This window comes from Cannabis sativa, chromosome 1 (genome assembly GCF_029168945.1).
Source record: "Cannabis sativa cultivar Pink pepper isolate KNU-18-1 chromosome 1, ASM2916894v1, whole genome shotgun sequence".
NCBI classification, from domain to species: domain Eukaryota; kingdom Viridiplantae; phylum Streptophyta; class Magnoliopsida; order Rosales; family Cannabaceae; genus Cannabis; species Cannabis sativa.
Window position 1 is genome coordinate 57,671,620 of NC_083601.1, and position 26,053 is coordinate 57,697,672.

General features: G+C 35.3%; 2 protein-coding genes across 2 annotated transcripts; both read right to left on the reverse strand.

Moving 5' to 3' along the window:
* Positions 1 to 307: 307 nt before the first annotated feature.
* LOC133035337 (uncharacterized) lies at positions 308 to 22,069 on the reverse strand. The gene is made up of 3 exons (XM_061111105.1): positions 22,050 to 22,069; positions 11,083 to 11,844; positions 308 to 794 (listed from the first exon to the last, which is right to left on the reverse strand). The coding sequence occupies exons 1-3, from the start codon at positions 22,067 to 22,069 to the stop codon at positions 308 to 310; spliced, it is 1,269 nt and encodes a 422-aa protein (XP_060967088.1).
* LOC115696944 (uncharacterized) lies at positions 21,751 to 25,815 on the reverse strand. The gene is made up of 8 exons (XM_061108643.1): positions 24,731 to 25,815; positions 24,447 to 24,653; positions 24,277 to 24,366; positions 24,087 to 24,193; positions 23,736 to 23,981; positions 23,529 to 23,582; positions 23,181 to 23,443; positions 21,751 to 22,148 (listed from the first exon to the last, which is right to left on the reverse strand). The coding sequence occupies exons 5-8, from the start codon at positions 23,769 to 23,771 to the stop codon at positions 22,142 to 22,144; spliced, it is 360 nt and encodes a 119-aa protein (XP_060964626.1). The 5' UTR covers positions 23,772 to 23,981; positions 24,087 to 24,193; positions 24,277 to 24,366; positions 24,447 to 24,653; positions 24,731 to 25,815; the 3' UTR covers positions 21,751 to 22,141.
* Between the last annotated feature and the right edge of the window lie 238 nt (positions 25,816 to 26,053).

Consider the following 26,053-nt stretch of genomic DNA (forward strand, 5'->3'; position numbering starts at 1 on the left):
ATGACTTTGGTTGCTGATTTTGATGTGGTTTCTTTTAATTTTGCTAAGCGGTCTGCTAATAAGGTTGCGCATGCCTTGGCGCGATCTTCTCTTTTTGAGGCTGATCGTTCTTTTAGTAGGGACTCCTTACCTTTTGTTTTTACATTCTTGGTTTTGGATGATTTAGTTTAATGAAATTTAATCTTTATTCAAAAAAATATATATATAATTAATTATTACAATTAATAATAAATTTGTTCATATTATTTATTTTTTTATTAAAAATTATTTTCAATTTTTTTTTTCTTTTGAGAGAAAAGATGTTCATTTAATTAAAGAAAACATAGTTGGGAATCACAAAAGGGGATCCCTCCCTTAACTTAAAATCCAGAAAAGACTCATTGTTTCGCGCAAGCTTTGCAAGTGCATCAGCTTGACCATTGTCAATCCTATTCAAATGGATGAAAACACAACTAGTAAAGACATCAAACAAACTCCATATCTTAGCAACCACAGCCCTTGACTTCCAACAAGGAGGAAGTTTTCGAGCAGTCAATGATTGAACCAAAAGCAGGGCATCAGACGCGACTGCAATGGAACGGAAACCACATTCTGATCCCATTTGCAATGCCCAAAAAACTGCTAAAGCTTCGGCTTCCATAGCAGAGTCAGCATCCATAGCTTTAGCAGACCATAACCACTTACCACTCTGTCTATCTTGGCACCCAACAGCAATACCAGCCCTACCTTCTTTCCAAGAAGCGTCCGTGACGAAGAAACCATGAACCGAATTCGGAACACACCATACTTTTTCCCTGCTGAAGTGGTGTAAGTCATTACAATCATGAAAATTACCCTGCACTGAAATGAACTCCTTGTTGGAAATTATTTTACCAGGATCTTAGATCTACTCACAAGTATGTTTATTAACATCCTAAATAAGAACTTTCTAAAACGATAAATTAAACACATATAAAGTTTAAGAAACCTTACATTGGGTGCAGCGGAATATAATGACTCCTTCCGTTCAGATATCTAGCCCTTGATTCCTTTCTGTAGCAGAGCATTATCAATATCTGAACCTGGATCTCTTTCTCTGAATCTTTGATGCTGAAACTCCTTTGCTGATGATCTTTCTTCACGATCTTCCTCACTATGATTGAGGTATCACTTGATGTGTGTGGGCACTACTCATACACTAAGGAATTTCGAAATTTCAATGGAAGAAGAGAGAGAGTGGTCAGCTAAAGATAGGGAGAGAGAAGACTCAGTTTTTCTGAATAGAAAAAGTCAGAAGAAAAGTGTAATTTTTCTGAAGCCTTCACTATCTATTTATAGCATTCCACTAGGGTTAGATTTGAATTATATGGCATTAAAATAATGAAAAAATCAATTTAAAATGCTACAATAGGTGGCCGGCCATGCCTTTAATGGATTGGGCCTTGGGCTTTGCAATTTTGCAATTTTAACACCTTTTGTATCTGATTTTCTCAAAAATACCAATTTCCTAATTCAATCATTTAAATGCCAATTCTAACTATTTAATAACTATAAATAATTATTAAATAATATTGTCATTTATCATATTTATTAATTGAACCATACAAAGTATCATAATTAACAAATATGCCCCTATAAACTCTTTCTTTACAATTTCGCCCTTACTTAGTGAAAATTTCACAAATAGACATAGTCTAATTTGTGAATTATAATTGATTAATCAAAACCAATTACATGAGTCTTACAAGCAATATTATCTCAACTAGTGGGGGGACCATGGGTCTATATAACCGAGCTTCCAATAAGTAGATCAAGAATTTAGCACTAAAATTCACTAACTTATTAATTCTTCGTTGAATCCACGCATAGAACTTAGAATTGCACTCTCAGTTATATAGAATGCTCTATATGTTCCACCATATAGACACATCATTAGTTATCCATTGTTATAATCCTAATGTGATCAATTATCCTCTATATGAATGATCTACACTGTAAAGGGATTAAATTACCGTTACACCCTACAATGTATTTATTCCTTAAAACACTTGACCCCGTATAAATGATATTTCAGCTTATGTGAAATGAGTACTCCACCATTTATGTTCATTTGGTCAAGCTCGAAGGAGATCATCCTTTGCTTACTATTCGCCAGATAGAAGCTATAGATTCCATGTTTATGATAGCGCTCCCACTCAATTGCACTACCGTGTTCTCAAAAAGTACGTATCACCCTGACCAAAAGGTAGGCTTAACTAACAATTCAAGGAACACGAATAGCCTTTCAAGATTGAGCCTAATCATAACAGGATTAAGATCATTTGATCTAGGATCAACTAGGCGATATTGACTTGAATAGATATTACGGTAAGTTTAATTAAATCTAAGTCAAAGTTCAATATCGGTCCCTTCCGATGCATACTCCATGCATCCAACCTGAGCTTTACTTTAACCAATGCTCTGGAAAGAACATAGCACTTCTCCAAATGCAAGTAAACTCTGTTGTAGATTATCATATCAGTAAAACCCTATGTCTGATAAATCTAGGAAACTTTATTCACATAGTCATGTTTACTTTCCAATGTGTTGATGGCACAATAAACAGGATCAAGTATGTGAAAAGGGTTTCAGATGAATTTATACATTATGTACATATAATCATGAAATAAATCATGTGAACCATGCAACATTAAATGTTATTTCTGATCTATATTAATAAGTAAATCTGATTATATTGAAATGAGTTTTATTTAGGGCATAAAACCCAACAAACTCCCACTTGCACTAATATAAAACAAAAAGTGCGTTTCAAATAATCTCAACACCTTGATATACAAATCAAGTGTAGTAGTAGTAAACTCCTCGTAATAGGATCTGAAAGGTTGAACTAACCACAACCTTTTCTCCACCATTACTCTTCCTTAATCACAAAATCATTGATAATGTGAAATTCCTCTCTATATGTTTACTCTCTTGGGATACTGGATTCTATACCTTTGGCAACTACTTTTGGTTAATCAGGAAATTAACACTAGTAGTTTAAGGCAATTTGGAATGGTGCCAAAGATGTATAGAACTTTCCTTAGACTGAATAAGTTCCTTTCCTGCAGCTTTAACATTCAGTCCCTCTCTGGTAGACCTAGAGACTTCAGATAGGTTTTTACACTTCTCCAAAATCACTATTTTACCCCCAGAGTAACCACCATCTTATCAGAAAGATTTACTAGCACAAAGGCAAATTTCGAAATCTGATATGGTGTAGTCTAAGAGTTTTAAACACACCCTTATAGACTAACATATAGTTCCTCTTCTTTATCTTAAGATTTACTTGATTGTCTTCCAATGTTCTTCTCTTGGATTAATCTGATACCTACTCATTACTCCCACTCAACAGCAGGTGTCTGGTCTAAGGCATACAAAAGCATATCTAAGACCTCTCACTGTTGATGTAAGAAATTCTTTCATGGCTTTATCTTTTCTGGAATAGTTAAGACTTTTCCTTAGATAAATAAAATCTATACCTAAGAAGTTGTGAAGCTTCTATAGATTGCCATTAGAAAGAAAATGCTGCAGCATCTTACTAAAGTAAGTTGCTTGCATTAGAGTAAGTAATTACCAGGTATACCACAAGCCATAGGTTTAGATAAACTCAAACCTATAATACTAGGAACAGGAAGTTTTGTTAAGTCCATTGAATAGACTTATTAACTAAAATTTCCTTTTATGTCCTTGTAATAGAAAACTTAAGGTTATTCCATGTGAATGGATTAAACCATAGTTCTATTGGCTTTTCTTCTTAGTTTCTTATCTTGACAATCCATTACTTGTTTAAACTTACAATGGATTTTAATCACTAGTGTCTCCCAAGTCATAAGAAGGTGAGTTCCTAGAAACTCTCCCACTACGACGAGGTACCGTGAATTATGTCGAAGAAAACTAAATGGTATTAACCTCTTTTGTTGTGACAAGACAACAGAGGCAGTGGGATCATCATATATTATATAAGATGATAGAACACTTTTGGAATCAAGAATTAAATATCTCCTTTATTTGCTACTTGTTTTCAAACTTAGTCATTATCTTAGAAAAGTAGTATTTGTTTGAACAAACACTTTCTTATCTATTGACTATGGGATGGTCCACCCCTAATCACTTAGAATAGCTAACAAACCATGGTTAACAGTTCTAGCCTTTCTTAAGATTTTGATGAGGTCATCCATGAATCTAGTAATGATTTACATTAAGTAGCCAACCATTACATCATTCTGAAATTGTATTACCATAGAAGGAATTAGGCAACGACTAGTAACTAATCATCAACATGCAACTCGAAATTTCTGGGGAGGTAAGTTTGGATATAATTCAAAAATCAATTTAATGATCTTTGAACTGCATATCTACTAACTATTACTCCACCCCTATCAGTTCGCAAGATCTTTAACCACTTACCTTAATGGTTTTAACCATTGCTAGAAATTAATGAAATTTTTCAAACATTTCAAATTTCTTGCTAAAAGGTATAATCTAGAGTTATCGTTTTAAGAATACAACGAAAAACTCATATCCACCCCTGAATGTACATCCATCTGCGAATGAGATGAACTACTTTCAGTGGATATAGGCATATTAACTCTTTGCAGAGATTGATCTTGTCAAATCCACTATGAACAAGATAAAAATGCCATAGATTAAAAAAATGTGGTAGAGTCTTTTGATGACATAGGTTTATAAAAGAATTCTTAGAATAGTGCAAGTGGATCCTGGTCACAGAATACCAAACTCATATTCCACACAGTTTGAATCCATTAATAAAAGATGGATATTAAACACTTGAGAAAGTGTAACTGTATTGTATTTGGAATTAGAAATATAAGAAAATTTCTGTTTGGATTCTAAAATTAAAGTCAAAGACTTAAATTCAACCAAATATAATGAGTAATTCTTTCTTGGACCACCACTACTAATACAAACTCTAAGTCAGATTTGCCCATACAAGTAGGAGATTTCTAAGATTGAGGATTTATATCAATTGGGAATAGAATTTCGGGATTATAATCATATGCGTCATTTAATTTCTTAAGAGAAAATATAATGACATGAAATGATTTATAGACCATTCATCCAATGATATGTTTTTAAAGCTAATTCGAAATGAATAAGCTAAGAGGAATTAGGATAATTTCGTTTAAAATAAGAATCCAACGATGCTTCGATTAGCGAAAGACAAAGTAATCTTATTTATGTAATCTTCTTGTTTCATATTGTAAAAATACTAGTCTAAGGTGTCATCAATTGATGAATAGCTAGATGTCACATATACAATATTTATCTTTCGAGATCTAACACTATTATGAATGTCTAATGGTGAAAATCCACTAGGGATTTATCTCATTAGATAAACAAGCCAAGTTAGACCAACAATGAAGATTCGAAATTAAACTACAACTTAAAAACAGAAAATAACATGGTTCAATATAAATTCATACACAATTCAGAAATTATAAACATATAGCAAGTAGGAATGACAAGTGAAAATACTAAAACTTACAATCCTAAATAATTTCCAAGGTTTTCAACAAACTGATATCAGTGTCCCGTTTAGGCGAGAGTCAAAGCTACCATTCATTGAATAGAGTTGTCAGCTCGTCTAAAATGTTAAACATTCTAGCAACCTTTTATTCGATCAAGATTGGAATTCAGCGTTGTCCCGTTTAGGCGAGAGTCAAGGCAATTCTATCTTATGAGCTTCCACCATTGTTTCATAATTTGCAAGTCAAGTATGGTCGCCACCATTAGGGTGATCCATACCATACAAAACACTTACAAACTACTTATCATGCGAGGTTAAACGGTGCGAAATTGCTAATGAACGTTCCTCCATTAGGGAGGATTACTCACTAAAACAAACGCGGTGTAAAACCCACAATGGAGATCGAATGTCTTAATAATAAAGCTCATTATTTAAAGAGAGTTGTATTTTCTTTGATTCTCTTTATTTATTCTATTTATTTTAAATATATATTTATTTAATTAAAATTTCCAATTTAGAATGAAAAATTCTAAATGTAAATTTTAATTTAATATTTATAAATTTTACTTAGATGGTTATGAAAATAACATGAATTATTTCCATCTTAGTAATAATTTCCAATAAATATTTAGAAAAATATTCAATTTAAGTTGTTACAAAATTAATTTAAATTAATTTACAACTCAAATTTTATTTTCTATAAATATATATTGCATTTCGAAAAATTAAAGTATTTAAGAATACAATTTTAGAAATTGCATGTTAAAATAAAAAATAAATCCTGGAAAAATTATTCTAATTTAATGTTGGCCCAAAATTAATTAATAAAATTAATTTACAACAAAAAATAAAATTTTCCTATTTAATTAAATATATAAGAAAAATTTCAAATATTTAAGTATGATGATGAAAATCAACTTAAATATTAATTTTCTATTTAATTAAATACACTAGAAAAATACTTCAAGCAAAAATATCACCTATCTAGATTTTCTTTTGACTAATTAATTCAATTTCTAATAATATACTTTAATTCAATTTATTTTAAATTAATCAATAAATGAAAAAATCATTGATTTAAGTTGATCCAAGAATTAATTAAAATAAATAATTAATTTACAACTTAATCTATTTTTCAAGATAAAATTCGAAATTCTAGCATTTAAGAAATGCAATTTCGAAAATTGATTAATAAAATAAAGAATATATTTTGAAAATTATTTAAATTTAGTTGAAAAAATAAATTTCAACTAAAATAATTTTCTATTTAATTAAATGTCATGAAAAAGAAATATTTAAGTATGATGATAAAAATCAACTTAGATATTTAATTTTCAAATTAATTAAATGTATTAAATTCAAGAAATAAATAATTAAGTGTAGAGAAGGCTTAATTATTAATTTCTAGTTTAATACTAGGAAAAATATACTTAAAATAAATTGTACCAAAATTAATTAAATAATTAATTTCACAATTTATAATATTTTCCTATTTAATATTAGAAATAATAAGTAGTCTAGAAATAACTATCTAGAAAATATCTTATTTGACTAAGTATCTTTTCCACAAAATTTGAAAAAATATCTAATTTAAGTTGTAATAGAAAAAATCTAGAACTTAAATATTTTCAAACTTAAATTTAATTAAATATCAAAAAAATTAAGTTGTAACCACTTAATTTGAAAATATTCCATTTTAAGTTAATATTCGAAAAGATATTAACTTAAAAAAATATCTAAAGAATCTTAATAACCAATGCCTAAAATTCCTCAACTTAATTTTGAAATTTGAAATTCAAAAGATATTCAGATTTAAGTTGGTTAGTTGTAGATAACTAAATATCAACTTAAATAAGAATATTTAATGAAAAATTTAAATTAAGTTCCAGAAAGAATCTAGATGGTTATAATTCTATATTTAATTAAATACAAGAAAATACATATAGTTTAGCTTAGAATAAAGAATTCTTTAAACTATAATTTTCTTAAATTAATTTCAAAATAAATGAAATTAATTATGTTGCTAATCAATTTTATTAGGTTAAACTAGTGTAATTAACCTAGTACAGTTGTTCAAATCAGGCAAATGGGCCTTCACAATTGGGGTGGTTCATGTGAGGGGGTGCTGGGTTCAGTATGTCGTACCCACTTCTATGGCTCCCAACTCTCACACAAGGCCCAAAAGAGAGGAATTTAACCTTAATAAGAACAACTGTTATTAATTGAATATGCCCAAAAACTAAATGGGCCTAAATAAATTCTATCAATAACTATGATAATTTATTTTAGCAACATTAACCTATATGCATCTATAATAAAATTAAACACATAGGCTCACACAGGCACACTTTGGATGGGTCCTATCATGTTGCTAGGTCATACACAGATGAAAGAAGATTGTAAATATACCTCTTACAAATTATTATCTTGACCAAGGGAGCCATCAGATCATTAGATCTGGCAAAAGGTAACCATGGCTATTTGCAATCAAGTAATAATAGGTTTTAAAAACTTACATACAAGCTAAAACCACATACTCCTGCAACAAGGTTAGTTGAATAGTTGGATGTAGGGTTTATTTAATTTTAAATTAAATTTTTAATTTCGAAATAATTAATTAATTAAAAAATAATTTTTCGAAAATTTTAAAAAAAAATTTGAAAATTCGAAATTTAAAAAAAATTTAAAATTAAACCTACAATTTTGAAAAATTAGGTTTCAACCAACCTAAATATCATTTCAAAATTTGCTAACTACTTTTAAAAATTAAATGTCATTTTAAAAATAAAAATTAAATAAAAATTAGAAAAGATAAATGAAATATCTTTTCAGATTTTAAATTTAATTTAAATAAATAAAATAACAAAATTTAAAAGTTAGCAAAATATCTTACATCTATTTAAAATTACATGATTATAAATATCTTATTTTAAATTTAAATAAGGGCAAAATATCTAAAAAGATTTAATTTTTAAAAAAAATCTTAAAAGATAAGATATAATTAAAAATATCTTAAAAGATAAGATATCTTAAAAATATCTTAAAAGATTTTATAAATATCTTATAAAATCTTACCTTAAATTTAAAAATAAGATATAATCAAATTTAAAAATAAGATAGATTTTTTTAAGCAAGAAGATAGATACTAATTCTATTCAAATTCAAATTACACTAATATCTTGAATTAAATTTAAAAAATATTAAATTAATTCAAAATGATAATTAGAATTGAATTAGGAATAGTAATAGTATAAATACAAAACTATACAAAAAATTGGAAGTTAATTCCATGAAAAAGCATGAAAAATCGAAGAAAAACAAAAAAATTCGAAACTGTACGGACAGATTTGCGATCGCAGGAAAAAATCAGCACAGCCCCGATTTTTTCAAATCTTCAAAAAATCATAACTAATTCAAATAAAATCCAAATTAAGTTCTGTAAAAGGCTAACTTGCTTAATTTTTTCCATACTATCCAATAAAAATAATTCCAGAGATTAAATCGCAATTATTTTTCACGTAAATTTCACAAACATCAATCAATCATCAAATAACACTCAATACAACATGATACCATCCAAAGAACATACAAACAATCGTTTTAAAGTCCAAATTTCTTGCAAGTAAATCAATTACCATGGCTCTGAGGCCAGTTGTTGGAAATTATTTTACCAGGATCTTAGATCTACTCACAAGTATGTTTATTAACATCCTAAATAAGAACTTTCTAAAACGATAAATTAAACACATATAAAGTTTAAGAAACCTTACATTGGGTGCAGCGGAATATAATGACTCCTTCCGTTCAGATATCTAGCCCTTGATTCCTTTCTGTAGCAGAGCATTATCAATATCTGAACCTGGATCTCTTTCTCTGAATCTTTGATGCTGAAACTCCTTTGCTGATGATCTTTCTTCACGATCTTCCTCACTATGATTGAGGTATCACTTGATGTGTGTGGGCACTACTCATACACTAAGGAATTTCGAAATTTCAATGGAAGAAGAGAGAGAGTGGTCAGCTAAAGATAGGGAGAGAGAAGGCTCAGTTTTTCTGAATAGAAAAAGTCAGAAGAAAAGTGTAATTTTTCTGAAGCCTTCACTATCTATTTATAGCATTCCACTAGGGTTAGATTTGAATTATATGGCATTAAAATAATGAAAAAATCAATTTAAAATGCTACAATAGGTGGCCGGCCATGCCTTTAATGGATTGGGCCTTGGGCTTTGCAATTTTGCAATTTTAACACCTTTTGTATCTAATTTTCTCAAAAATGCCAATTTCCTAATTCAATCATTTAAATGCCAATTCTAACTATTTAATAACTATAAATAATATTGTCATTTATCATATTTATTAATTGAACCATACAAAGTATCATAATTAACAAATATGCCCCTATAAACTCTTTCTTTACAATTTCGCCCTTACTTAGTGAAAATTTCACAAATAGACATAGTCTAATTCGTGAATTATAATTGATTAATCAAAACCAATTACATGAGTCTTACAAGCAATATTATCTCAACTAGTGGGGGGACCATGGGTCTATATAACCGAGCTTCCAATAAGTAGATCAAGAATTTAGCACTAAAATTCACTAACTTATTAATTCTTCGTTGAATCCACGCATAGAACTTAGAATTGCACTCTCAGTTATATAGAATGCTCTATATGTTCCACCATATAGACACATCATTAGTTATCCATTGTTATAATCCTAATGTGATCAATTATCCTCTATATGAATGATCTACACTGTAAAGGGATTAAATTACCGTTATACCCTACAATGTATTTATTCCTTAAAACACTTGACCCCGTATAAATGATATTTCAGCTTATGTGAAATGAGTACTCCACCATTTATGTTCGTTTGGTCAAGCTCGAAGGAGATCATCCTTTGCTTACTATTCGCCAGATAGAAGCTATAGATTCCATGTTTATGATAGCGCTCCCACTCAATTGCACTACCGTGTTCCCAAAAAGTACGTATCACCCTGACCAAAAGGTAGGCTTAACTAACAATTCAAGGAACACGAATAGCCTTTCAAGATTGAGCCTAATCATAACAGGGTTAAGATCATTTGATCTAGGATCAACTAGGCGATATTGACTTGAATAGATATTACGGTAAGTTTAATTAAATCTAAGTCAAAGTTCAATATCGGTCCCTTCCGATGCATACTCCATGCATCCAACCTGAGCTTTACTTTAACCAATGCTCTGGAAAGAACATAGCACTTCTCCAAATGCAAGTAAACTCTGTTGTAGATTATCATATCAGTAAAACCCTATGTCTGATAAATCTAGGAAACTTTATTCACATAGTCATGTTTACTTTCCAATGTGTTGACGGCACAATAAACAGGATCAAGTATGTGAAATGGGTTTCAGATGAATTTATACATTATGTACATATAATCATGAAATAAATCATGTGAACCATGCAACATTAAATGTTATTTCTGATCTATATTAATAAGTAAATCTGATTATATTGAAATGAGTTTTATTTAGGGCATAAAACCCAACACTCCTCCATTTTGTGGAGCATCTTGTGTCTCGCAGACAGCACATTCACCTGATTACCTCTAAAAAGGACTGCATTCCTAGAGAACCAGATTGTATCAAACAGAGTTCCAACGAAAGTAAGGAACTTCCCTCTCTCCTCTTCCTTGCACTGATCCCCGAGATGACCCACAATTTGACTTAGATCATGATCTCCCGAGTTCATACTTCCAACAGGAAAAGGACCCGAAAACCATAATGCTCTAGCAAATGGACAATCCCAGAATAAGTGTTTGGTCGACTCAAGTTCTCCATCACACAAAACACAACCTTTGTCCGAGAGAAACTTCATATTCGCCCTGACTGGAATACAACCTCCCATCACTCTCCAAAGCATCATCGAGACCCTTGGGTGTAGTTTGTTGTTCCAAATCATCTCCCATTTGACACTTCTCTGACTTGTGTTGAGCTTAACCAATTCTGAGTAAGCTCTCTTTGTTGTAAATCTTCCATCTTGAGCATTCTTCCAAATAAGCATATCGTTGTAATCACACGGGAGACGTTTAATTTTACAAATCCTATCTCCCATTTGTTGGCCAAAAATCTGGTGAAGGATATCACAATTCCATTCATTCCCATTCAATGATAGATCAGCCACTGTTTGCAAAGTAGGAAAACGATCCCGACATCCCTCCAACAAATCTCTAAATTCATTGTAAGATAGCCATGGAATCCACGGCTGGGTCCATATATCAATTGACTCCCCTTTTGCTGGGATTGATGTTGAAGACGACCTCAAAATTCCTCTTGATTGGAGAATGCCACTACAAGAAAAAACATTTACGATAACACTGAAAAAATGTAATTAAATGTATTTTATAACATTTTAGCAACTGTTAAGACAGCCCATGTAATTAAAAGTATTGATGTAACACCCTAACTAATTTAGGCGTATTACGTGATTTTTAAACGTACTGTGCAGCTCGTTGCTAATCAACGAGGTTTATGGAAAAACGTGATTAATTAAAATTTTGCTTTTTCATTAAACTTATAAACCATTTTACCAAAAAGTCTCGGGATCCCGATTCATAAAAATATTTACAAACGTTTTTACTATTCCACTTTTACATCAAAATAAGGTCATCTAACGACCGTTACAAAAATCTCAGCCCTGCTGTCCCGAGGATCGTACGCTCCAGGCCTAACCGCCCCGACATGTACAATCCCATAAGCTCGCTCACGGTCCATCAGCAACTGCCTTGCCTTTACCTACACATGAACGTAAACTGTGAGTCGACAGACTCAGTAAGAAAAGCATACTAATATCATACATAAAACTGACTGCCGTGTCCAACACGATACTGAGTCCCGCTACTGCCATGTCCAACATGGTACTGAGCACTACTGCCATGTCCAACATGGTACTGAGTTTTGAACGTTCAGGGGACGGTACTATTGACAAGTATCCTCCTGATCGGTCGAACCGGTCATACTCCGCCGTCGGTCATACTCCAGCCTGTACCGACGGGATAGGTCAATAGCCCTGACCCACCAACCAGTGTCAGCCTGATCGGTCGAACCGGTCATACTCCGCCGTCGGTCATACTCCACTCGTACCGACGTGACAGAGGTTGGGTGGTTCGAAGCCTAAATACATATCTAATGTAATCTAACAGGCTTCCTACATGCACGCTAAACATGTAATCTACATATGCATACTGTTATACTAATCTTACCTGGATTCCGATTTCGTGTGTGCCGTCAACCCGACCGGAACCGAAGCCGAACGGCGGATCGGCTCCTAAACCATAAAAATCACAACGCTATAAGTGACACGCTAAATCACTTCCCGGGGACTAAAACTTGAAACTAAAAGTTTCCCTATCGATAAAAAGCATGGCAATACCCCTAAAAACCCAAAAACGAGGAAAACTAGGGTTCTGAAAAATCCCCAACCGGAAGACCGGTTGCCCAACCGGAATTCCGGTTCTGGGAAAATTCAGGACCCCATCCGGAATTCCGGATGCTCAACCGGAATTCCGGTTCTCGCGACGACAACCTAAAAATCACATATCTTGACCAATTCGAACCCAATTGATCCCAAACTTTCCAGACCTCCTCCATAGGTCCCAAATGACCATTCCAAGGCCTCAAACCTACCCAGAAACCTCACAAGCAAATTTCACCATTGAAGACCAAGCTTTGAGTTCAAGAACTCAAACTTGGTTAAACCCACTAGCATGCACCCTAGCCTAGTTAATTCTACTTAACTAAGCATTAAAACACCTCTGCAAACTAACAATAACATCCAGCAATAACACAGAAACTAAACAAAGCATTTTTCTCACAAAATCACCTATTTTCACATATAATTTAAAAGCTTGAACAACCTAACTAATATGCTTTCAACACAGCTCATTTAACATCAAAAATCATGCTTTAAACAACTTAAATCAACAACAAAACACAGCAGAAACATCTCTCAAAAATCACATGCATTATCCTCCAATTTCATCATTTTTCTTCAAGAATTTAAGGAGAAAGGGACTAGGAAACACATACCACACAAGAGATCAATAAAGTTTGCAAACCAAAGCTTGAATCACCACAAAATCCAGCTCTTGAACCCCAAAGTTCTCAGCCGAAAAAGAGAGAGAGAAAAGAGAGAAAAAGCTTCCAATTTTTCTATTTTTTCCAAACTTTGAAATTTTGAAAAATAAACTAATAAATCATTTAACATATATTAACCTTATTTCAGCAAGGTAATAAGCATTTAGCAAATCCTTTTCAAATAAATAAAATCACTAAAAGACAAAACACTAATGGGGCAAAAAGACCATTTTGCCCCTCCACCATAAAATCACTAAAATCATACTAAAGGGGTATTTTTGGGACATTCTAAATTCCCGGCCATTCCCGACATTCCCAATGTCTAAAACCCGTCCCCAAAATACTAACATACTAAGTTGTGATTTCTACTGAGCCAAACGCCGCGTTCCAAATACCGGACACCGGAAATGCGAAACATAAAAGCTACCGATAACATACTCATGCATATTTGAATTCCATAAATATCCATAATAAATTATTTAAATAGCTATAAATAATTTCATGATTAACATAAATAACTGCTAATTTCCAAATTAACTAAGCGGGCTTTACAACTATCCCCCCCTTAAAAGGATTTCGTCCCCGAAATCTAACCTGAATAACTCTGGATAATGAGCTCGCATATCTGATTCTAGCTCCCAGGTGGCTTCTTCCACCTTACTGTTTCTCCAGAGAACCTTGACCAACGCTATGGTCTTATTCCGAAGGACTTTATCCTTTCTATCCAGGATCTGCACTGGCTGTTCCTCGTAAGACATATCTGACTGAAGCTGAAGGCTCTCATAACTGAGTATATGAGAGGGGTCTGAAACGTATTTTCTCAACATTGAGACATGAAATACGTTGTGCATCGCCGATAAAGCCGGGAGGCAATGCTAACCGATATGCCACTTGACCTATCTTCTCGAGAATCTCGAAAGGTCCTGTAAACCTAGGGCATAACTTGCCTCTTTTCCCGAAACGTTTAATCCCCTTCATCGGAGATACTCGCAAAAACACATGGTCCCCTACTCGGAACTCAACATCCCTACGTTTCGGATCTGCGTAACTCTTCTGTCTGCTCTGTGAGGCAAGCATTCTAGCTTTTATCTTCTCTATTGCCTCATTGGTCCGCTGAACTGACTCTGGACCTAGGTATTTCCTCTCCCCTGTCTCATCCCAAAGGATAGGATCTACATTTCCTACCGTACAACAGTTCATAGGGTGCCATCCCTATCGTACTCTGATAACTGTTGTTATACGAGAACTCTATTAACGGTAGGTATTTATTCCATGAACCCTCAAAGTCCATAACACAGGCTCTCAGCATGTCCTCCAATATCTGAATTGTCCTTTCGGACTGACCATCTGTCTGAGGATGAAATGCTGTACTGAATTTTAGCTTCGTACCCATTGCTCGTTGCAAACTCTGCCAAAATTTGGAGGTGAATTTCGGATCCCTGTCCGAAACTATAGACTTCGGTACCCCGCGAAGTCTCACTATCTCCCTGACATATAACTCTGCCAACTGATCCACTGTAAACGTTGTTCTAACCGGCAGAAAATGAGCAGATTTCGTAAATCGATCCACCACTACCCAGATGGAGTCATACATACCCGTGGTCCTAGGTAACCCGACCACAAAATCCATCGTAATATCCTCCCATTTCCATTCTGGTAGGGTTAGAGGCTGCAACAACCCTGCTGGTCTCTGATGTTCAGCCTTGATCTGCTGACACGTGAGGCATCTCGAAACGAATTCTACCAAATTCTTCTTCATACCGTTCCACCAGAAGTACGGTTTCAAGTCTTGGTACATCTTGGTGGTGCCGGGATGTAGAGAATATGGAGTAGAATGAGCCTCCTCAAAGATCTCGTTCCTCAAGTCCACACTGTTCGGGACACAAACCCTGGCTTTATACAAAAGCATTCCACTGTCTGACACTGAAAAGTCTTTGGCCTGACCAGCCAATACCTCATCTCGGATCTTTACTAACTCCGGATCTGTCGTCTGAGCAATCTTTATTCTTTCTAACAGATCAGATTGCAGCGTTAAGTTGTGAAGCTGACCTACCACAAACTCAATGCTGGATCTCACCATATCCTCTGCTAGCTGAGGTGAGATCTGAACCATGCTAGCCACTTGCCCGGGACCCTTTCTGCTCAGGGCATCGGCCACTACATTGGCTTTCCCGGGATGGTAAAGAATCTCACAATCATAGTCCTTCACTAATTCCAACCAACGCCTTTGTCTCATGTTCAGATCTTTCTGAGTAAAGAAATACTTGAGACTTTTATGGTCGGTATAGATCTCGCACTTCTCACCATACAAGTAATGCCGCCAAATCTTCAGTGCAAAAACCACTGCGGCCAATTCTAAATCATGAGTCGGGTATCGCTGTTCATAATCCTTTAACTGACGGGAGGCGTAAGCGATAACCCGATCGGCTTGCATCAATACGCACCCCAAACCCTGTTTGGATGCGTCACAATAGACCACGAACTTCTCCTTGTCCGAAGGCAAAGCTAGTACCGGAGCAGTAATCAACCTCTGTTTCAGCTCCTGAAAACTCGCTTCGCATTTATCTGACCAGATAAATCGCTGATTCTTCTTTGTAAGCTCGGTTAGGGGCATTGAAATTTTGGAGAACCCCTCCACGAACCTACGGTAGTACCCAGCTAATCCCAAGAAGCTTCTGATCTCTGTCACTGTCTTCGGTCTCGGCCAATCCCTGACGGATTCGATCTTCCCGGGATCCACCTTGATCCCGTCCTTACCCACAATGTGTCCTAGGAAGGACACCTGAGACAACCAGAACTCACATTTCTTGAACTTGGCGTAGAGTCTATGTTCTCGAAGTCGTTGCAGTACCATCTGAAGATGTAACTCATGCTCCTCTTCTGACTGAGAGTACACGAGGATGTCGTCGATAAACACGATCACACAGATATCGAGGAAATCCTTGAATACTCTATTCATCAGGTCCATGAATGCTGCAGGAGCATTGGTTAGTCCGAATGACATAACCAGGAACTCGTAGTGTCCATACCTAGTGCGGAAAGCCGTCTTTGGAATGTCCTCCTCTCGGATCCTCAACTGATGATAACCCGAACGGAGATCAATCTTAGAAAAGACCGTCTTCCCCTGAAGCTGATCGAACAAGTCATCGATCCTAGGTAATGGATATTTATTCTTCACCGTCAGCTTGTTCAACTCTCTGTAGTCGATGAACATCCTCATAGATCCATCTTTCTTCTTGACGAACAAAACCGGGGCTCCCCAAGGTGACACACTGGGCCGAATGAACCCTATGTCAAGCAACCCCTGGAGCTGAATCTTTAACTCCTTAAGTTCAGCTGGAGCCATCCTATACGGGGCTTTAGAAACCGGATCCACCCCTGGTGCCAAGTCAATCACGAAGTCAATCTCCCGCTGAGGTGGTAACCCTGGAAGTTCTTCGGGAAAAACGTCCAAAAATTCCCGAACCACGCTGATGTCCTCTGGCCGAATGGTGTCTGGCCGAGTGGTGTCCACCACCACGGCCAGAAACCCTAAGCACCCACCGTGCAATAATTCTCTCGCTGACATAGCCGAGATCACCGGGATCCGAGATCCCTGAACCGAACCCACAAATACGAACGGTTCTTCACTTTCCGGTTGGAAGACCACCATCTTCCTCTTACAGTCAATGCTCGCCGAATATTTAGATAGGAAATCCATTCCTAGAATAATATCAAATTCGACTAAGCTCATCTCTATCAGATCAGCGCTTAATTCTCTACCATCTATCCTGATCGGCATAGACCTAATCCACCTATTGGAGATAACCAATTCTCCGCCAGGTAACAGGGTTCCAAACCCTGACTCATATCTATCAAAGGGTCTACCCAACTTACTAAAGACTCTGGCCGCCACATAAGAACGTGTAGCCCCAGAATCAAACAGCACTGAATAAAACGAGTCGTTAATAAGAATCTGACCTGTAACAACTGATGGGCTGGCATCTGCATCAGCCTGCGTGATCGCGAATACCCTGGCTGGAGTGGGTATCGCTGGAGCTCTCGGTGCCTCTGACCGGAGCTGGGGACATTCCCTCTTGAAGTGCCCGGGCATGCCACAATGAAAGCATCCCTGCCCCTTGCACTCTCCCCGATGGTGCCTCTTGCAGCTAGGGCACTCGGGATAGGAGAAGCGAGTCTCATTACCACCAGGACGACTCCCTCTGTTCTGGTTCCCCCGGAACCTCTTGTTCTGACTCGAGCCGCCGGAAGCAGTGGGTGCCCTCTTCCTCTGATCAATGGCCGAACCACTACTCCCCCTGCTAAAGCCTGATGCAGGAGGGGTAGGAGCTCCGCCACCAACCGGAGTACTGGCTGAATCTGACATACACCCCACTGCGCCCTCAGCTCGCAGTGCCTTCTCCACCATCTGAGCGTAGGTGGTGCTGTCGTCAGTGGTAATCATCAGGTCATGCCTGATCTTGGGATTCAACCCGTCCAGATACTTCTCCTTTCTGCTGAAGTCGGTCGGCACAATTCCCGAGGCTAACCTCGCCAACCGGTCAAACTGAGTAGTATACTCAGTGACACTCATGTTCTCCCGCTGGGTCAGGTGAACGAACTCTTTCCTCTTGGCGCTTCTAACCGCCTCATTGTAGTACTTCGCGTTGAAGAGTTCTTGGAACCTCTCCCAGGTCATGGTGGTGACGTCATGGATCTGAGACACCATGTCCCACCATACCAGGGCATCCTCCTGGAACTGAAATGTGGCGCACACCACTCTGTCGTTGCCGGTGACACCCATGAAGTTCAAGATTCTGGTGATCACCGTAAGCCACTGCTCGGCTTTCGACACATCTGGACCTCCCAGGAATACCGGAGGTGCTTGCTTCCGGAACCGCTCATATAAAGGTTCCAATCTGTGGGCCGCCACCACTATCTCGGCACAGGCGGCGGGGCGGTGCCACCGGAACTGCGGCACAGAACCGCAGGAGCACCCTGCTGTCTCAACCTCTGAATCTCGAGGTCTTGCTCTTCGATCCTGGCTTGCATTTCCGCAAACCGTAACTCCCAGTTCGGGGCTCCCTGATCGGGCGGGAGCACAGGCAGCCTGTGGCGGGTTCTCATCACCCCGACCACGAGCCCTGCCTCGGGGACCTCTACCTCGGCCCCTAGCAGGTGGGGGAAACCGAGCTCCCTCTCCCTGATTCGACCCCACGGAGTTGCCTCGACTCCTGGTAGTCCGCCTGGCGTCCATCTAGTTAGAACCGCCTGCGAAACCAAGAGTTGGCATATCAGGTCGTATTCAAGGCGAGCTTACTAATGCCGCTTAATTTGGAAATTAGAAATGAAACATGCGCCTATTCTACTATCAGGCTACTAACATGCTTCCTAACAGGCTTTTCTTTTTCATAACTGAATAAAATAAACTACTAAAGCAATAAAGGCTTACTGAACCGTGAACCGAGCTAACTGCTGATGATGATTGTACATGTCGTGACGATCTTCGGAAGACAACCTGGCGGCTCTGATACCAAGTTGTAACACCCTAACTAATTTAGGCGTATTACGTGATTTTTAAACGTACTGTGCAGCTCGTTGCTAATCAACGAGGTTTATGGAAAAACGTGATTAATTAAAATTTTGCTTTTTCATTAAACTTATAAACCATTTTACCAAAAAGTCTCGGGATCCCGATTTATAAAAATATTTACAAACGTTTTTACTATTCAACTTTTACATCAAAATAAGGTCATCTAACGACCGTTACAAAAATCTCAGCCCTGCTGTCCCGAGGATCGTACGCTCCAGGCCTAACCGCCCCGACATGTACAATCCCATAAGCTCGCTCACGGTCCATCAGCAACTGCCTTGCCTTTACCTACACATGAACGTAAACTGTGAGTCGACAGACTCAGTAAGAAAAGCATACTAATATCATACATAAAACTGACTGCCGTGTCCAACACGATACTGAGTCCCGCTACTGCCATGTCCAACATGGTACTGAGCACTACTGCCATGTCCAACATGGTACTGAGTTTTGAACGTTCAGGGGACGGTACTATTGACAAGTATCCTCCTGATCGGTCGAACCGGTCATACTCCGGCTGCTGGTCATACTCCACCTGTACCGACGGATAGGTCAATAGCCACCGAACCACCAACCGGTGTCGGCTGATCGGTCGAACCGGTCATACTCCGGCTGCTGGTCATACTCCAGCCTGTACCGACGTGACAGGGTTGGGTGGTTCGAAGCCTAAATACATATCTAATGTAATCTAACAGGCTTCCTACATGCACGCTAAACATGTAATCTACATATGCATACTGTTATACTAATCTTACTCCGGATTCCGATTTCGAGTGTGCGTCAACTTGTTAGGCCCCGAAAGGCGAACGGCGGATTGCGGCTCCTAAACCATAAAAATCACAACGCTATAAGTGACACGCTAAATCACTTCCCGGGGACTAAAACTTGAAACTAAAACTTTCCCTATCGATAAAAAGCATGGCAATACCCCTAAAAACCCAAAAACGAGGAAAACTAGGGTTCTGAAAAATCCCCAACCGGAAGACCGGTTGCCCAACCGGAATTCCGGTTCTGGGAAAATTCAGGACCCCATCCGGAATTCCGGATGCTCAACCGGAATTCCGGTTCCTCGCAGGCAGCAACCTAAAAATCACATATCTTGACCAATTCGAACCCAATTGATCCCAAACTTTCCAGACCTCCTCCATAGGTCCCAAATGACCATTCCAAGGCCTCAAACCTACCCAGAAACCTCACAAGCAAATTTCACCATTGAAGACCAAGCTTTGAGTTCAAGAACTCAAACTTGGTTAAACCCACTAGCATGCACCCTAGCCTAGTTAATTCTACTTAACTAAGCATTAAAACACCTCTGCAAACTAACAATAACATCCAGCAATAACACAGAAACTAAACAAAGTATTTTTCTCACAAAATCACCTATTTTCACATATAATTTAAAAGCTTGAACAACCTAACTAATATGCTTTCAACACAGCTCATTTAACATCAAAAATCATGCTTTAAACAACTTAAATCAACAACAAAACACAGCAGAAACATCTCTCAAAAATCACATGCATTATCCTCCAATTTCATCATTTTTCTTCAAGAATTTAAGGAGAAAGGGACTAGGAAACACATACCACACAAGAGATCAATAAAGTTTGCAAACCAAAGCTTGAATCACCACAAAATCCAGCTCTTGAACCCCAAAGTTCTCAGCCGAAAAAGAGAGAGAGAAAAGAGAGAAAAAGCTTCCAATTTTTCTATTTTTTCCAAACTTTGAAATTTTGAAAAATAAACTAATAAATCATTTAACATATATTAACCTTATTTCAGCAAGGTAATAAGCATTTAGCAAATCCTTTTCAAATAAATAAAATCACTAAAAGACAAAACACTAATGGGGCAAAAAGACCATTTTGCCCCTCCACCATAAAATCACTAAAATCATACTAAAGGGGTATTTTTGGGACATTCTAAATTCCCGGCCATTCCCGACATTCCCAATGTCTAAAACCCGTCCCCAAATTACTAACATACTAAGTTGTGATTTCTACTGAGCCAAACGCCGCGTTCCAAATACCGGACACCGGAAATGCGAAACATAAAAGCTACCGATAACATACTCATGCATATTTGAATTCCATAAATATCCATAATAAATTATTTAAATAGCTATAAATAATTTCATGATTAACATAAATAACTGCTAATTTCCAAATTAACTAAGGGGCCTTTACAATTGACATTTAATTACATTTTTTCAGTGTTATTAAATAGCATATTATAACATTATATTAGTGTTATATGTTATAATAGTTAACATTAATTTAGTGTTATGGTTCATTATGTTACATTTATTAATAACATTTGTGAAATGTAATTGTATAGATTTTAATTACATTATTATTATGTTATATATAAAGAAATATTACATTTTAATATTGTTATAATTTTTTAATAATAATTATTTTTTAATGTTATCGTTTCTCTTATGTTATATTTATTTAATAACATTTTAAAAATGTAATCATATAATTTTTAATTACATTATTATTATGTTACATATTAAGAAATGTTACATTTTAATGTTATAATTTTTTAACAATAACTATTTATTAATGTTATAATTTCTTAATGATAACACTTTGTTAGTGTTAACTTTTGTATGTTCTTTTAATTAACATTTCTAGAATGAAATTATTAAATCAAATAATGCTTATTATTTTACAAATAAAATCTAATATAATTCTTATATTAACCAAAATATCTATGTCACAAATGAAATTGTAACATAATAAAAACTCCTTACTAAAAAAATATAATAAAAACTTATTATGTAATGTCTATTAGGTTCTTCCAAGCAAACACCACATTAATCTTCTTGAAGTTAAATTGCACCATTGTTGCGGAATCCCCATCGTTCATTATCTTGACAATGTAAAATCCTTTCCAAACTGCTTGTTTACACCTCATCAACATAAGAGACCAATTCAAGTTCTGAAACCCAAATAAATAAAATGTAAACATTTAATACATGATACTCTAAATTTAAGACTTGAAATAATTCATTTTTCTCTTATGGAGAATTGGGTTTCTAAACCAAAGACACCCTGATGCATTAGAAAACGAAACAGGAACCCAAGTTCAAGGTACAACAATAAACAACAAACTCTGCATATCAACAAGAGTAAACCAGCTAAAGGGAAAGAAAGATATCAACTCAATCAAGTAATTCATAAAACCAGTATTTAAACACCATAAAGATATCAGAATTCCCACACAGCAAAAGAATATCAATAGAACGGTAGTAAATGAAGAGAAATAGGAAGCTACCTCCTTCCTGCATTAGGGAAGCTATCAACAGAACAGTATAAGTAATTCATAAAACCAGAGCTTTTCACACATAAAACCAGAACAGTATAAGCTATCAAAAGAATATCAACAAAACAGTAAATGAAGAGAAATAGGAAGCTACCTCCTTCCTGCACAAGTGGTCAACCATGATTGCGAAAATGCCATAGTGATTAAATTTATAAATTCTTGAGTAAATTTAGTGATTAACAAGAGCTTTTCACACATAATTAGATGTGTGTGTGTAAAAATATGTGTCAATGATTGGAAGTTAATACAAAGCTTTAACTGAAAAAAATGGTCTAAATACTAATGTTTAAAAGAAAAAAGATTTAAAGAGTATTGAAACTATTTCATACCTCAAATATAAATTGCATACTGTAAACACTCATGATTATTTAGAGCATAAAGCAGGGGACTCTGCTCATAAAGCCTTTTAAATCAAATTGAGCAATGAATTAACAGTTGCATATAGGTAGTTGTTTCTTTGATTAGAACACCAAACATAAAAATAAAATAAAGCTATAATTTTTATTTTTTAAGACACTTCATTGAAAAGAAAGAAAGCAGGCATGAATTATGGTAAGTAGAAGAAACACAACAAAAACAACTAAACAACTAAAGCAACCAAAAAATAAACAGAACCAAATATCCCATACAGCAGTTTAAGTAATTTACCTCATTATAACTTTGTCAGCCGGCCAAGCAATAATATTTCCAACGCTTTCTTCAATGCAAGTTAATCCTGAAGTAGGCCTCCATAGAAATGCATTAGGTTCCCTTACAAAATCAACACCAACCTTCATGGAAAATGGTCCAAGAGGAACACCAAGAACTGAATCTTGTGGATCATCTGAAATGAAATATCCAACAACAACAATATTCCCAGAACCAGTCCAATCCAAAAGGTCGCACTTTTGGCCTTGAATTCCAACATCACCCTATAATTATCCAAATATTACAATAGTTTGGCAACAATAAATCAACTTAGAAATATATAAATAAATGATAATACTAAAATCTTACCCGTGTAGGACGATTATGTGCATTGGACTGCTCTCCGCTCAAGTTAGAATGAGACTAAACATCACAAACAAAAGTTTAGATACAATAAGTTAGAATGGGACAACAAAAATCAACCCATTAATCAATTCTCAGCACCAAAAGAAACAAATAACCTAGCATTGTTTAATCAATCTAACAATAGATAAAAGTAAAAATATTTTAATTTACCTTGGAATTTATGAAAGAGTTAATCAATTGCTCCATAACAGCCACTTTTTCTTTTAACTCTTTATACTCATTTTCAATTCTACATATATGTTCTTCTTTTTCCGATGCAATTGCTAACTTAGTTTTGGTAACTCCTTTACCATAACCTCTCACATAGGAACCCTTTTCAGGACCTAATATATTTGAAAGAAGATCTCCTTTTTCCTTTGGAGTCTTAGAAGGTAATGAAGAATCACCTAATATATCCTAACAAAATAATCAGATTTGAAAAATATATAAGTAAATTCATATTTCAAAAAATAATTAAATATAATCGAAAATAAAATATAAGCTGAAATTGATGATTCATACGAAAGTTTCAGCAACAAAGGAATTGACAGGTTCTCCATTTTTTTTTTGTGTGCCTTAGTCCACACATCAACTCTCGAAGGTTCTTCATTTTTTGCACTACTATTCATCTACATGGAGAAGAAAACATGTTATAAATATAGTATATTAGCTATGATTAATATTAAATGATACAAGAAAATTAATTATTTACCATATCATCGATTAATCGAGCATATCCTTTGCGGCTACAAGTATGGGGAAGTCGTTTATTTCTTATCTCTTTGAACTTGTCACTTTTGGCCTAAAAATTAAAACAATTAAGATTTTATCTCAATCTTAAACAATTATAATAACCCATATATTGATTAAGCTACTATTAACCTGAAATTCCAAACTGGTTTTCTCTTTGATGAACGCCCTCCACTCAATTACAGTTTTGATGTTGTCAGGCTTTAATTTCAGCCTTTCGTGTTCATTTGGCGCTTTTTTGACTTTAGCAACCAACCTTGATTTAGAAGCTCTCCAAAGATCACCCATGGACTGAAATATATAGTTTTTCTTCCATTCTTTGTCAACTATATATCGTGCCTAAGAAATTGAAACATGTTAAAAATATATTAAAATAAGTAAATAATTTTTAAATCAATTAAGCACAAGCAACATACCTGAATTGATCTCCACAAAACCTTTTCGAACCTTGTTAGTAAGTTTATCTGTCGCCCAACGAGAAGTTCCACATGTTGGACATTCTTCTAACTTCTCCTTATCTTTTCTAAACAAACAACAATTATTTACACAAGCATGAATCTTTTCATATCCTAAGTCAAATGTTTGAAGATATTTCCTAACTGAGTACGTGGACTTGAGAAGCACGTTATCACATGGAAGCATATCATGAAAAAGATTGAGAATCTCATCAAAACTCTTGTCAGACCATCCATTAGTTGTCTTAACCTTATATAAAGCAATAATAGCTGACAACTTAGTGTATTTTGTGCACTGTGGATATAATGCGATTTGTGCATCTTCTAATTTTTTGATGAAGTTGTCATCAGGGCCTTCTACAGGTTCTTCAGAATCACAAACATCAATATTTGTAGCACTAAACAAATTAAAAGCATCAAAAGAATTCATTTCCTCAATATCATCACTTCTAGGTGCTTCTTCCCCGTGATGAAACCAAATTGTGTATGTAGGATCAATTCCATTTATGACCAAGTGCTCATAAAGCAAATTGACCTTTTGGTGACTTAAGTTTCGACAAAATTTACATGGACATAATAACTTTTCTGGATAATTAGCCTCTTTCTCTATTGTCTCTACAAAACTCCTAGCACCTTCCTTATACTCATTTAAGGCTCTACAATTGAATGAAATATATATATATATATATATATATATATTAAAAAATATTAGAGAAATGCACAATCTAGTTGAATCTATACATTTAATAAGTTGATATTAACTAAACCCTTAATTCTTATTACCTGTTGAAGCGTAACCAACTTTTATCAAACATGATGTCCAAATTATTTAACTATTTTTTCTCTGAGAAAAGACAACAAAAACTAACATATATAAAATAAAAATTATGGAGAACTTAGTATCTCAACCAAAGTGAGATAGGAATAGCATATAATTTTCTCACATAAGCATTTTAATTGAAAAAATTTAAGGACCAAGAAATTGTATTAAAGCAATCCACAACAATACAATCAAATAAAACAATAATTAACAATATAAAAATTTAGGAAACTTACCAGCTACAAACTAGCCTTCAAGCAAAATCTTTAAATGATACCACCACGATTATACACTTAAACCACCTGCCAAAAGTCTCCTAATAAACTTAGCATGCATAAATTAATTATTTAAATATTAAAAATTAAAAAAAAAATTAGTGTGGTGTCTCACTAATAATAGGATTCGAATTCCCATCCATGTGAGAGTAACTGTGGCTAAACATGAAAAATGCTAACTATATCAAG

Bases quoted from the DNA above. Each gene is read 5' to 3' on its own strand.
- LOC133035337 (XM_061111105.1), bottom strand. From the start codon at position 22,069: ATGGGGATTCCGCAACAATG. The intron at 11,845-22,049 runs GTGCAATTTAAC...TTTTTCTTGTAG, and splicing joins ATGGGGATTCCGCAACAATG to TGGCATTCTCCAATCAAGAG. The intron at 795-11,082 runs GTCTGCGAGACA...CCACTTCAGCAG, and splicing joins GGTAATCAGGTGAATGTGCT to GGAAAAAGTATGGTGTGTTC.
- LOC115696944 (XM_061108643.1), bottom strand. From the start codon at position 23,771: ATGGAGCAATTGATTAACTCTTTCATAAATTCCAAG. The intron at 23,583-23,735 runs GTAAATTAAAAT...TGTGATGTTTAG, and splicing joins ACTCTTTCATAAATTCCAAG to TCTCATTCTAACTTGAGCGG. The intron at 23,444-23,528 runs GTAAGATTTTAG...GGATAATTATAG, and splicing joins CACATAATCGTCCTACACGG to GGTGATGTTGGAATTCAAGG.